This window comes from Rutilus rutilus (genome assembly GCF_951802725.1).
Source record: "Rutilus rutilus genome assembly, chromosome: 1".
In the NCBI taxonomy this organism is placed as follows: Eukaryota; Metazoa; Chordata; class Actinopteri; order Cypriniformes; family Leuciscidae; genus Rutilus; species Rutilus rutilus.
In genome coordinates this window covers 33,185,681-33,199,881 of record NC_140209.1, presented here as the reverse complement: position 1 = coordinate 33,199,881, position 14,201 = coordinate 33,185,681, and the positions used below count along the sequence as shown (strand labels likewise).

At 38.3% G+C, this 14,201-nt stretch overlaps 1 protein-coding gene across 3 annotated transcripts in view; it reads left to right on the top strand.

The window, feature by feature from the left end:
- The window catches only part of trip10a (thyroid hormone receptor interactor 10a), a 30,823-nt gene that overhangs the window by 5,733 nt on the left and 10,889 nt on the right, over positions 1-14,201 (top strand). For all 3 annotated transcript variants that reach the window (XM_084408133.1, XM_084408132.1, XM_084408131.1), the window contains exons 2-9: positions 4,154-4,269; positions 6,504-6,560; positions 7,198-7,345; positions 8,743-8,805; positions 10,775-10,879; positions 11,045-11,173; positions 11,292-11,438; positions 11,738-11,926. In XM_084408133.1, the coding sequence (XP_084264259.1) occupies positions 4,154-4,269; positions 6,504-6,560; positions 7,198-7,345; positions 8,743-8,805; positions 10,775-10,879; positions 11,045-11,173; positions 11,292-11,438; positions 11,738-11,926 (954 nt within the window). The remainder of the gene's footprint in view (positions 1-4,153; positions 4,270-6,503; positions 6,561-7,197; positions 7,346-8,742; positions 8,806-10,774; positions 10,880-11,044; positions 11,174-11,291; positions 11,439-11,737; positions 11,927-14,201) is intronic.

Below are 14,201 nucleotides of genomic sequence, written 5' to 3'. Positions count from 1 at the left end.
AAAGCCTTTGAGTCATGGCTTAGGCATTTTAAAACAGATAACCGCACACCGACACGTTGCGACTAATGAGCCTTCATCGGGGTGTTGACAGCAATCATTTCCAGAGTCCTATTAAACAGCAATGAATTAGTCATATGGTATAGTCACCTGATGTGATTATGTAGTGATACATGATTAATAATGTAAAGAGAACATATCTCACCAAAATATAATTAAACCAAACACAATATGTTCAAATAAACTAAATACTCTATAACTTCAATATATATTTATAAACGCGTCGGTGTGCGGTTACGTTACCTGTTTTTAAATGCCTGAGCCATGACTCAAGAAAGGCTTTTTATATTTTTTCCTTAAACTCTCGAGTGCCTTGGTTTGAAAAGGTTTTTTTTTTTTTTTTTTTATAAATGTATTATCTCTACACACACAGAGCATTCTACACCCCACGGATTCTACACCCCACACAGCACTTTTTGCATTCCTTGTTTTATGGAAGGTCAAATACTATTTTAAATATGCATCACAGTTAAAAAAATAAGTACTATTATTTACAGTAATGACAATGAGATTATTTTCACTTCATAAAAAAAAAACAATCTTTTTGACTTTCTTTTCTTTTTATATTTCAAATATTTGCTGTTGTCTTAAGACGCAAACTAACAGAAGCTTATCTTGGGGCATAAACATCTGCCTCACGAGACTTTGTTTTGAAGTTGAAAAGCTCTCTATTTTTGCGAGTGAGTGGGTTGTGAGGGGGCAGGGAATTCTTCTCTTGTTCTATATTAATGGACTCCATTTTGAGGAGAGAGGAGGAGGAGGTGGAGTCAGGACATGGCCTGGCTTGTTAGGAATGTCATCCCAAAGGCACCTCCCTCCTTCCCACTTCAAAAACGCATATCTACATCCAGGCCGATGGAGGTAGCACTGAGGGGGTGGGGGACGTTTCAAGATATCATCACTCTCAAGTGGTCAGGCCCGTACTTGAAATGTAACAGAGCGCCCCACCAAATAAGGAACTGGGGAAAAAAGGAAAAATACAGCCAAACCAGGCAGTTTCAGATGTTGTTTTCTTGCTGGCATATGTTTGACAAAGTAATCTCTAGGTCTGTTTTTGTATTGCTTCAGGTATGCTGTAGGAAATAGAATGTTATATTCATATTTTTGTTGAGCACAGCTGAAATGCAGCAGGACGTGGGGAAGACTTCCACTTCCTGTGTTCTGTCTGCTCAGTCACTTGTGTCAGGATGCGTTTAAAGCCCTGAGGAACCCTCTGCCTCGCATAGATAACGTTATAGGGTCAAGGGTTGCGAACAGGGAAGGGAATCTCTGGGATGTCCTCTGTGTGGGCACTGGGCAGGCACGTTTTTAGTTCGGTTATAGCCTACGTTTAGCCTTGGACTTCTGCCGATTGTATTTATACTTCAAAATTCATAGTTGTGTTCATTTGTGAAAATGATCACGATGAACAAAACATGTTAGAATCATAAGCTTTTGTTAGCCACAGACCTTGTTTTCTGCAATAAGCCAAAAGCCAATTGGGATTTTGTCGAGGGAACCAGGGTGATGCTGATTTCCGGGTTGGTTTACAAAAATAGCTGGGCATTGAGTTTCTGCAGAAACGAAGCTGGCAAACTGTCTGGTCTTCCTCTTTTCACTTGCATTTTTACTTGCTCTCGCATTAGTTTGATCAACTCCTGTCAGGAGACTTCACACAATCTGATGCAGGCTTTCAGCTGGTGTTTGGAATTAGTAAAACTTATGAAGTACCTTTCCATCTTCATGATTGCATTCATTTGGACAACCTAAAGCTGCAGCGTATATTATAATAATTTTACAATTATTATGCATGCAGCTTTTACTGGCTCATATTAGATGAGAGACTATGCATCTGCTAATCATTTGTACTTTTAAAAATTCATTTATAATAACTAGATGAAGGGAAAACATTACAAATGATGAGAAACTTCCCCTTATAAATTCATAAAAAATTAAACCTAAAGTCATGTTGTTTTAAAAAAAAGTTCAGTGAGACGTTATGAACCCAAAAGATACCATTTCTGATTCATTCTTAAAGGGTTAGTTCACCCAAAAAATTGTATTAATAATTTACTCACCCTCAAGTCATCCTAGTTGTATATGATTTTCTTCTTTCAGCCGAACACAATGGGAGTTATATTAAAAAATATCCTGGCTCTTCCAAGCTTTATAATGGGAGTGAATGGTAACTGAGATTTTGAAGCACATAAAAGGCCTTCTGAAGTGAAGCGAAACGATTTTGTAAGAAAAATATCCATATTCGTAACTTTATTAGCCTTTATTAACCCCCTGGAGTTGTATAAATTACTTTTATGATGGATTGATATGCTATTTTGGGCTTCAAAATCTAAGGAACCATTCACTCCTCCCATTGTAATGCTTGGAAGAGCCAGGATATTATTTAATAGAAGATGATGATAGCGTCAGTTAATTTAAGGGAGAAAAGTTAATTAATTGTGGATGTTTGTTTTGTTTTTACTCAATTTTTATCTTTCACACTCTGAAGAAAAGGTTCTATATAGAACCTTAAAAGTTGGCTTCATAGAACCTTTTATGGGAAACCATCATGTGATCATTTGACTGATTTAGTTTTTTTTTAGTTTAGTAATTTTTTTTGTTTTAATTTTTATGAATGAAACCGCTCGCAAACATACTTTATCAAATAACCCATTAAACATTAAATTATTATGCAATCATATTAGAAAGTTTTTCTAAGAGTGCAGGTTTAAAATCTACATAATGTTAATGTTGCAGGATGCTGCGGAGTGTAGTGCTAAAGTTCGTCAATGAAACATTGTGTCTCAAAATTATTAATTAAAAAAATGTGTCCTTTTTACCAGTTGACAGGTCATCCTCAGAGACTCAGAGACTCATCCACAGATTCCTGTTTTATTGCTTGCATGCTAAATGATTTCTTATGTTTGCACATGGTTCTATTGACAAGGGTTCCTCTAATGCATGTTTCTTACAGATATAGTGAACAATACTTATATTTTGCATATGGCATAGAACTGCATGATTCTGGATAAATTAAGAATCACGATTATTATTATATATATATATGAAGAGTTCAGATGCAAAAGCCTCTAAATGCCATCTGAAATTTTCTTATAGAATGATCATTTTTATCAAGCTCGTATATTTAAATTCAATAATTTCACTTAAATGGCAATGAAGATTACCTATTAATTGTCATTTAAGTGAAATTACTGAACTTAAACATACAAGCTTGATAAAAATTATCATTCTATAAGAAAATTTCAGATGGCATTTAGAGGCTTTTGCATCTGAACTCTTCATATATTTTTTTCAAATAATGATCCCATGATTCATGATCAAAATAACATAATTTATTTATTTAAAGTAATTTACTAGAGGTTCTGAATGTTAATTGCTATTTAAAATGTTAAATTAATTTAAATTCATTATTTAAAAAAATTGCTTTGAATGAATGATTCAATGACTCACTTATAAATACTTGGTTCATCACTGGATGAATCAGTGTTTTTGAACAAATCTTTTGAATCAATCCAATGACAAAAACATTTTACAAGCAGTCACTTGTCGCCACCTACAGGTGTAACGATGTCAACGATACAATCGCTATCCGAAGAGCAATGTTCAGCTCTATTCTGATTGCTACCATAGACATCAGTTTTTATATCTGAACTATAAACTTTTGTTTTATCTCAGTACTTCTGTGATAATTTGAATATTTGTAACACAGAAATAATGATACTGTGTGGCTGAAAAGCTCATTCCATATACATGATCTGAATGTCCCGGTATGATTTTGTCAATGGTTTAATAAACATGACCGAATCGTTGTCGTTTTGGAATGAGATCGTGTGGGTGTTTGAATCGGGATCGCGATATTTTAACGATTAATCCTGCATCTCTAGTATGATTACGGAGTAATAATCAGTATGAAGAAAGTGTTATGCTTCCCTATAATAATATCATAAATTGTAACCATTTTGGGAGGTGCAACAGCTACCTGAATAAGAATAAGGAATGACGACAGACCATCACAATCAAATGATTTGGATCAGTGTCTGACAAATCAAAATAAGTTGACATTTTTATTTAAGAGCCTGGTCTCGATTTTGTATTACAGGACCAATATGACATCCTTGATAAGCACACACAATCTGGCTTGGACTTGGTGGAGAAATACGTGAAGTTTGTGAAGGAGCGAACAGAGATTGAACAGAATTATGCCAAGCAACTACGGTAAGAGATCTTAAAATCTAGGCTATCCTGTTGACCTGTTTGAGTGTGTACATGTGTATGCATGCTTGTGAATGTTTATCCAGAGCTGGTTGTGAAATATTCGGGTCCCATGACTGAACAGAGCAGAGCTGAACTTGTTGGCACCTCTGAGCTGTAGCGTTGGCCTCGGCCCAGAGGATAAGCATATCCGCGCCTGCTCCCCTTCTCATTCACGGCTATGCCTTGACACTTACTTGATCTCTGCCAGACTGTTCAGAGTTCCACACGCTACGTCTTTCTTTCCTCCCTCCCTCCCGTTCTGAGAGAAGTGGGGAAGTGGGAGCAGACGAGCATATGACTGAGGGGATGTGGAGGGATAGAGTGAAAGTGTGGAAAGCTGCTTAGCATTGGCTTCTGTCTCGGCTTCTCGTATGCAAAGGAAGGAAACAAATGAACCCTGGTTTTGATTACGGTGGCCTTCCTTATGTGACACATTTCATTGCTTTCAGTTTGTAGTCCAGCTCTTTGGGATTACACAATTGTGCTTGGTCAATCGAAACTGAAACACGCCACAGTGTTTGATGTACGTCTGAGCTTCTGTCCCTACTGACTGTGACCAAGGGGCCAATGAAAAATCCTTTAAAGATTTATAATTTGCATTTATGCTGGCTTTTTTTGAATGATTTCGAAAAACATTTTCAAATAAAAGTTAAAATTTAAGGACTGTAATGTGGTGTGACCTTAAAGTAAAAGTACATATATCCCAAGTAACAACATTAATTCATAAATACATTGTTTTTGGCGAGTCGCACCACATGACAGTTTGCCACCTGTTTTATTTATATATTTCTAAAAAACAACAATCAAAAGGTTATGCCTAATTACTTCATAAGCTTTTCTCTTTAATGAGGCTTTTTTCTTAATTATATCAAACAGTTACATCACCATGAAAATGTTAACCCCCCCCCCCCCCCAAATAAATTTACATTTTCAAGTCACATTCATTTTTATCGCACTTTTGACAATATAATTTTTATCAAATTTTTATATAAAAAAATGCATGTGTCTACATTACAATTTAGAGTGATCTGTTATATATATTATGTAAGTTATATTTTTCAAATGTACATATACAAATCACACAGCTAACATCATGTATACATTTTAGGCAGAAACAATGAGCTCATTGAAGTAATTATTACAAGTAATAATGTATTAATGCATAATTACATAATGATTACAATATATAGAAAACTTAGCATTGGTGCATGTTGATTCAGAGTTTAATAAATACCATAGAAGAGGTGTATTCAAGTCATTGAATGTATAAATACTGTTTTCAATGCATTTTTTTATAAATTAATAGAGACAGACAAAAAATAGTGTCATTGACCCTTATATATTGTCCCGTCCACAGTGAATTTCTTTGGTTCAAAATCCTGCTCCAGCAGAAAGGCCCATTCACACCAAAGTCGATAATTATAATGTTAACGATAAAGATGTTTTTTTTTGTGTGTTTTTTTATAATTCTGAATTTAAAAGAATAGCAGTCCACACCACACCACAGCAATAACAATCATTTTACATAATTTTTTCAGCCAATCACAATCCATCCTGCTGTAAAGAGCATGAGCATTTAAAGCGTCAGACAGCTAAAGTGCAGAACATGCTTATGATAAACAGAACAATATTGTCCGCTGTTGTGTGGACGCTAATTTAGTTATAGTTAACTGCAATGTTCCTTCTCATTTATTTTTCTTGCTGAGCAAAACTTTTTTCTATCGGCGGACATTTTGGCCACCTAAACAAAAATATTCTTTATCCCACACCTGTACAGCGTATGTACCAACAAAAAGTGGTTGCATCATGCAGCTACATTTGATTCTATTTGATTTGACGCTTGATGTAACTTAGGGATATTAAATCATGTGTTTGAAAACTCCTGATATAGACCGCAGAGATAGATATGGAAACTCCCTTTCTGCCTGATTAGTGTTATGATAAGAAAAATGAGTAAAGAAAATGTCCCTATGACATACCCCAAAAATACTCTGTCTGTGTCTTGGAAAGGACAAATGTTCTGAACACTATGTCCCATGCAAATGCTTCACGGCCACCTGCTCCGGCAGGACCTCTGCAGTTTTCGATCTCCAACGTGGCGTGTTATGCAACCTTTTGCTATTTGAAATTTGAGCACTTGCAAATGACAGTATTATGATGTTGTTGATCCAGTGGATTTTTTTCCTGGTTGCTAGGAATTTAACCAAGAAATACAGCCCTAAACGAGGCAGCAAAGAAGAGCAGGAATGCAGGTAATTTTGCACATTTCAGAAGCTTATTTTCCTCACAATTGTGATGACAATTGAACTGTCCAACCTGAACAATGTGCAATCAGAGAATAAAGCTGACAAATCCCCAGTCACTATAATCAGTTCACTGTGGTACGCTGAGCTATGTCTGATGTTGCTACGGTGACTGAGCAGCAGGACCTGTGGGGCCGTTGCCGACTCCAAACAAAAGCATATTAGTTCAACAAACAAGCGCATACACATGTAAATGACTTTACGTATGCTCCCTCTGGAAAGCTAAACTAATGAAGTCACTCATGGAAATCAGGCACTATTTGAATCAGCCACAGGTGATGAAACAACGTTCACAACACATTGAACCTCTGCAATGTGGCGCATTTACAAGTTAAACAACAGGGTTTGATTGGATTGTGAAAGTGGGCTATTAAATGATTGGTTATTTTTTTTTATACAGATTTTGTATGCACAGTGTAAAACTTGCTTTCAAACCCTATTGAGGTTTGATTTGAGTTTTTCCACCCAAAATGAGTCTGAAATGAAAGATTCATTGGGGAATGAATGAACATGAGTTATCACAACTGACTAAAAGAAGGCCATGGAGATTTCTTGCATTGTATCTCATTGTATCACTTTTCTTTAGGTTCTCCAATCACCAGGCCTTTCTGGACATCCTGAATGAGATGAATGACTATGCAGGCCAAAGGGAGCTGATCGCTGAGAACATGATGATCAATATCTGCATCGAGCTCACAAAGTACCTCCAGGATCTCAAACAGGAGCGCAAGATGGTGAGAGGACGAGAGAGGCAGTCGGAGAAACTGGGCCATGCTTAAAATAAAGCATGCTGTGGGACAGAGGGCTGGGAAGGACACAGAGAGGGGGATTGTGGGTAAAAAGGAAAGGCAGTGGAGAACTTGTGTAGAAACATTATAGTCTATTGGGGAGGAATGCTCTTTTTGATTTGCGCAACACTGTTGATGATCTTCATAAACAACAGTTAAAGCTCACCATATAACCTCAGCTGTCTCCTCTTGTTTGTCACTTGGAATTTATGGGACACTGTTTTATTGTTTGTGCTTCCTAAGGCACATATCACTATTACCATTGCTCATACTTAGAGTCAGACATTTAAACAAATGACTGAACATGAGTATTAAACTCAATCCAACATGTTGTTGATATAGACTAGAATGATACCTCAGATTTGTGAGGTAAATATTCTTTGCTTGAGAGAGGTGTGCTATTTCCTTTCTAAGGGCAGGTTCACACAGAACGCGGTTTTGCTGTTAAAATGTTTGTTTTTTTAAAGTATTTTTTGCCTGGCAGTCACATAGAATCACATAGACGCTTGTAGAAGGAGGGTTCATCAGCTGTTGATTGGATGGAGTCTGATTTGAATAATAAGAAAGGGGTGGGGGTATAAGCGGACTGAATGATTAGAGAACTCCGGCATACATCACCAGAGTTCAGCTTCACTCGAGAGAAGATGGAGTTATGTTTTAAAGTCCCCCTGGCCTGAAGTCAATAATTGTATTTCTTAAAACTCGTCTTTGATCACCAAAATGACATAATTAAAAGTTCTGCATGCCTTAAAATAGCTTGAATGTAACTCTCTTGCCTCATTTAGTATACGCGATTCTATTAATATATGAAATTAGCCCCGCCTCCACTCACTCACACCAGCTCAGAGATCCACTCACTGATGATCACACGTTGACGTGATTGGTTACAAGGTAGTTTGTGACGTCAGAAACACAAGCGATTTCAAACCGTGTTTTTGAGACTTTGATTCACTGCAGGTTTAAGGAGAAAATACTTATGAATTTGCTCATGGTTTGTCTTAAAGCATATTAAAAACACCACATAAACATATAAACAACATTTAAAAGCTTGGTTTTCACCACAGGGGGCTTTAATTAAAAGTTCTAAAGGCAAGAAAAGAAATGGATGCATGTTATGGATCTTATTATGAATGATTCATTTAGAAAATAGATGGGATGAATTTTTATTTCATGCCGACTTTAATCTTATAAATCATGGTTTTCAGTTTTGTACAAGCAAGCACTCATATTTTTCTTTAGAAAATATAAAAACTAATTTTTTTTCAAAATTTGATGTTATGTCAGAAAGCCTAAAGCACAATGACCATGTTTTCTCTTTCTCTCTTTCTGTCTATAATGAACAGCATCTGTCAGATGCCAAGAAAGCACAACAGTCTCTGGAGGGCACCTACAAGCAGCTCGACATTGTAAGTTTCTCTCTGTGACAGGTTGTGATGGAGACCCTGTTGTGGGCGGTGTGGTGTGTCTTTTGAGTGTATCATTGAGCATCCAGATCTGACTGGCTCTTGCACCCTGTCAGAGGCTTGCGTCACGTCTCTTTGTGGTGTAAGCGCTGACTGTGGGGAGAGAGCTCTTTTGTAGGGAGACTGAAAGTGATTGTTTACCGTTTGTTTCTGTGGCCGTTGTGTTTGTTCAGGTAAGGGTAAGGATTGTAAACAGAAACACATTCAAGTATTTCGATATGCAGTGTAATATATAAATGTCCATAGTTACACTATATTCTTTCGTGCACATTATTTTAAAGAAAAAAAGTTGTTTTAGATGTTTTATCAAAATCAAAAACTATTATTGTTTTTCAATGTTGTAATCATTTACACAGGGGTGGTCGGGAAAAACAGTGTTAAGGCCCCAATATACGAAATACCAGAACGAACAGGGGTGCGTTTTCCAAAAGCATCGTAAGTTGATCATACAACAATTGCCACAAATGGCCTCTACGATCAACTTAAGCTTTCGATGCTTTTGGGAAATGCAGCCCTGATGTGATGTCATTTCGAATGGCCAAATAAAGTTCGTTTGGAGTTCGTTTTGGGAGTTCGAAACGACTTGCCAAAGCGAACTTTCCAGAAAAGTTCACTCCAGCTGGTAAACACCTTCGTGCTACCATTGTTTCGTGGCGATTACGTACTAGGTGGGTGTGGCACTGAGGCTCCGCCTTCTTTCACATAGAAATCATGTTCAAAACCAGTATGACTTCATTTCCTCTTTGGAAAACAAAAGGAGATGTTCGATAGAATATTAATGCTGATATTATCCTTGAAATAAAAGTGAGTGGGGATAGATGCTGTTAAGCTACAAAAATACCAAAAATTATTTCAATAAAAGGTCATCAATAAGAGAGGGTGCTCCAAAAGTATGGCAAAATTCACATTTAGTAGATGTATGCATTCAAAATTCAACAATGCACTTCAGGAACTTACCATATTGCCTGTCCAATCAAATGCTCTCTAGAATCTGAAGCTTCCCACCTTCTACATGATAAAAGGATGATACAACCGTGCCTGAAATCAATCACTTATTCACACACTTACACTATGTGAACGGCACATAGTGCACTATATAGGAAATTAAGGAAATGGCAGTATAAATATGCTTACAATAAGCATATTTCGATAAAACCGCAATCAAGCCTCTTCACAGGGACTTTTAAATGTATATTCAAATATGCCGCATGAATACTCATAGCAAGTTTGCATTTGGTGGTGCTAAATGCCTTGTTTTATTTGGGTGTAATAGCCAGTAGTAATTAGCCTGACTACGTCAGACTTCGTACTTCCGCTCAATTTCAGTTCGCTTCTGTACTCAGTCTGAGATATCGACCTGTCTTTCAGTTTTCCTCCGGCCTCAAAACAGCCGGCCAATCAACGAACAGAGGGCGGGCTGAGAGCCATGACGTAGACGCTGATTGTACCGTGGATGCGTAGTGTTACTTCACATAATCTGCAAAAGTCGTTCATAGCCATGTTCAGTCCGGTATTTCACTCGATGGTTTTGTTTTCGCATCATATGTGTTTACAGGTGAAGTTCAATGCGGCTGAGTCGGCGCATAACACACTTCTTAACCAAACGTTATGTGATTGGCTTACGGGTAACCAATGATTTTAAACTTCAGACAAGTGCCCCCGCGCAAGAAAGAAAACGCTTTTCTATTACGCCCTTCCAGACTCTGTCTACGAAGCAAAGCGAAGTAGCAGAGTTTGGTATTACCAGGCTAAATAGTAATATGTCAGAGGAACAAAGAAAGTGATATAGGTTTGGTGATGACACAATGTTAACTTTTGGGTAAATAATCCCTTTAATGGCTGAAAATAAGAGCATTGTGTAAGTAGTAACCAACAGGGATAGCTTTGATTTTTTTTTCTCTTTTTTTGATAGAGTAAAAAACGATTTGAAAGGGAGTGGAGAGAAGCAGAAAAGGCTACTCAAAATGCAGAGAAAACAGATCAAGACCTCAATGCTACCAAAGCCGACGTGGAGAAGGTATTCGTTTCCCCAAAATGTTTCACAGGTGTTGCCGCACCTTTGTATGCACATCTTCCCATCCTGCCATCTCATTTCCATTATATCCAAATGCATTATTGTTGTTTCCTTGTTCCTCTTTATGTTCATGGGTCTGATTTCACTTTTTTTTTTATCTGACCATAGGCCAAACAGCAGGCACATATGCGAACACACATAGCAGAAGAGTGTAAAAACGACTATGCTGCACAGCTTCAGAAGTACAACAAAGAACAGAATCAGTTCTACTTCACAGACATGCCTCTTATTTTCAATGTAAGAAGCACCCGCCTCAGTCCTAACATGTCGAGACGCATCTATGGGAATGATCCCAAGCAGTCTTGCAGACTTTATAGTAATATCTAGAGTTATATGCATGCTATTTTCTCTGCAGAATCTGCAGGACATGGATGAACGGCGAATTAAAAAGATGGCACAGGGCTACATCCAGTTTGCAGACACGGAGCGTCAAGTCATGCCCATTATTGGGAAGTGTCTGGAGGGCATTACCAGAGCTGGCACGAATGTAAACGAGAGGAACGTAAGTGGAGTTGCGTTTCTAAGAAAAACAGTTACATTTCCTGCTCTCATTAAACCAAGGGTGTCCAATCCTGCTCCGGGAGGGCCACAATCCTGCAGAGTTTAGCTCCAGTTGTAATTAAACATACCTGAACTAGGGATTACTAGTGTGATTGGGCAGGTTGGAGCTAAACTCAGCAGGACATTAGCCCTCCAGGAGAGGGATTGGACACCCCTGCGTTAAGCCAAATACTTTGAGAGAGCAGTCAATCTTCTGCAAACCGACACATTGGGTAGCTAACACTTCTCTGTGTTATTCAGGACTCTGTGGTTCTTATAGAGCAACATAAGTCTGGCTTCGAGAGACCAGGAGATCTGGAGTTTGAGGACTACAGTCAGGGCATCAACCGGGCCTCCTCGGACAGCAGCCTTGGCACTCCTAAAGGTCCACTAGAGCTGTTGGGCAAGAACAAGAATAAAACCTTCCGGTTGTTTAATAAGAAGAGCAAGGTAGGCTTCACCACTCCATGAAACCAGAGTTCCATCTGATGAAATTCCTGTGTTCTTTGTGGAGATGTAAAGTTCCCTGCTGGAAAAACCTTGTCATACCAGTCAAAAAAAGTGAACCATCTCAACCAGATCCCACCAGCTTGTCCATACTGGTCTGACAGCTCTAGCTTCTGATAGTCCACCTGATCAACCATCTAAATCAGGGGTGTCCCATTCTGTTCCTGAGGGGCCATAATCCTGCAAAGTTTAGCTGGCTGGAAGTTTCTAGTGTTACTGGAGAGCTTGATTTGCTGGTTCAGATGTGTTTAATTTGGGTTTGGAGCTAAACTAAACTAGAATTGGACAATGGACACTCCTGATCTAAATGAAGCTTGACCAAATTTAACCATCTAGAGGCAACTTTGAACCCAGCCACCAGAACCGTAGATCTGTTACAGGTTTCTACAGTACCAATTCCTGAAGAGATGTCCAATCCCACTCCTGTAGCACCACCAGCATAAGTTTAGCTCCACACTTGCCTGGAAAATTTAAGTGATCCTGAAGACCTTTAAGTTTAATTAAGGTTAGACTCCTGCCCTACAATATAATAGAGGAGATTCACAGTCTGAAAAGTAACAAAGGGTTGGCTTGAGATGATTTGTGGGAAAAACATTGTTTCAGGTCTTTGAAAGGTCACTAGAAAAGGTAAAGTAAAGGTATAGAGCTGTGGTCTCTTGCACCCTTCGTCTCCCTGCCACAGCTGAAAGATGCATGATTTTTAAATCATCCGTCACCTTTCCTTACCCCAGCTCTCAATCTCTCTGATGCACCCGACACAGACGGTTTTCAAGTATACACCCTTTGCATGGCTGTCTGGCTGTAAATGGGGATTGAAAAGCCCCCAGCTCTGTTGTTTAGCTCAGCGTGTGACCTAGTGCTCATTCTGCTGTGTCTGTGCTTCTCTTTGGGACACTGCTGCCTCTGCTATGGGCCTTAACACACACACACTACTGCTATTATATGCTGTATAAAATATCCTTCAGTCCCATCACAATGACACCTTTGTCCACTGTTTGCCATCAGGAAAGATGCTCGGTTGCATCTGGTTAAATTGTTAAGGAGAAAAATCCTCTTAAAATGAGGGTTGGAGGCGAAGCATTAAAAACATTCCCTTTTCAGTCATGTGATGATTCAGAGCTCTGCATAGGATTCAATGGATCTTTCTTTGTCCCTGTGGCCTATATAGGTCTGAAGTGTTTTCTAGGAACACTTCACCTTCATATTAATAATATCATTTCCTGCTCCTCCAATAATCTTATTTCCTGCTTGTTCAATGCTTGGCGTTCTTCACATGACCCTCAGCGCTTCCTCTGCCAGCCTTCCTGAGCTTGCCAGCTTAAATGTCTAGTCTTGTCTTGTTTAATTTCAGTCCTAATCATTGTGCAGATCCATTCTTTTCCTTGCGAGTAAGCAAATATCATGGAGTTTTTGTTGTGTTTTACAAAAGTTGCACCTCAAATCTACTTCCCTCTTCCTTTACCCTTAGTCGTGTAGATCAGTGGTTCCCAATTCCAGTCCTCGTGACCCACGGCTCTGCACATTTTGTATGTCTCCCTTATTTAACACACCTGAACCAGATCATCAGCTCATTAGGAGAGACTCCATGAACTGAAATGAGTGTGTCAGATAAGAGAGACCTACAAAATGTGCAGAGCAGTGGGTCACGAGGACTGGAATTGGGAACCACTGGTGTAGATCAAACATCTTCCTTTATTCCTTGACGCTTTACTTTTTGCTCACCGTGCATGTTTGCTTTCCGGCTGAGACAGTCGCAATATTGAGAAGCTAAAACCAATGGAAGGGGAAATACTTATTTTTAGCACCAAACTGTCATTCGTTTAGCCATATAACTTGTAGGGGATTGTTTGATGCAATTGTAGGTTTTAAAACTTTAAAAAAATTCTTGTATCAGGGTGAAGCTTATTTGCTCGGTTCCACTTTGTGAACTGCCCACCTATAAAACTTAGAAAAGGGTCATAGGCCCTCCTAATGTGAAAAATATTTCAAAATTATGCTGCAATATAAGATATCTTACTAGCATCACATTTATCCTACAACAATAATCCCAGATTGCAATGTATATATTTTTTTCAAAGTAGTTCCATCTAATTAATGCATGATTTCATCCAATATTTGTGTATTGTGTTTTTTTTTTGTAAGTCTTGTTTTTGAATCAACATGTGAGCATTAATTGAGTTTCTTGTGTGCTTCAAATACTTTTTGTGCTTATTAGAGT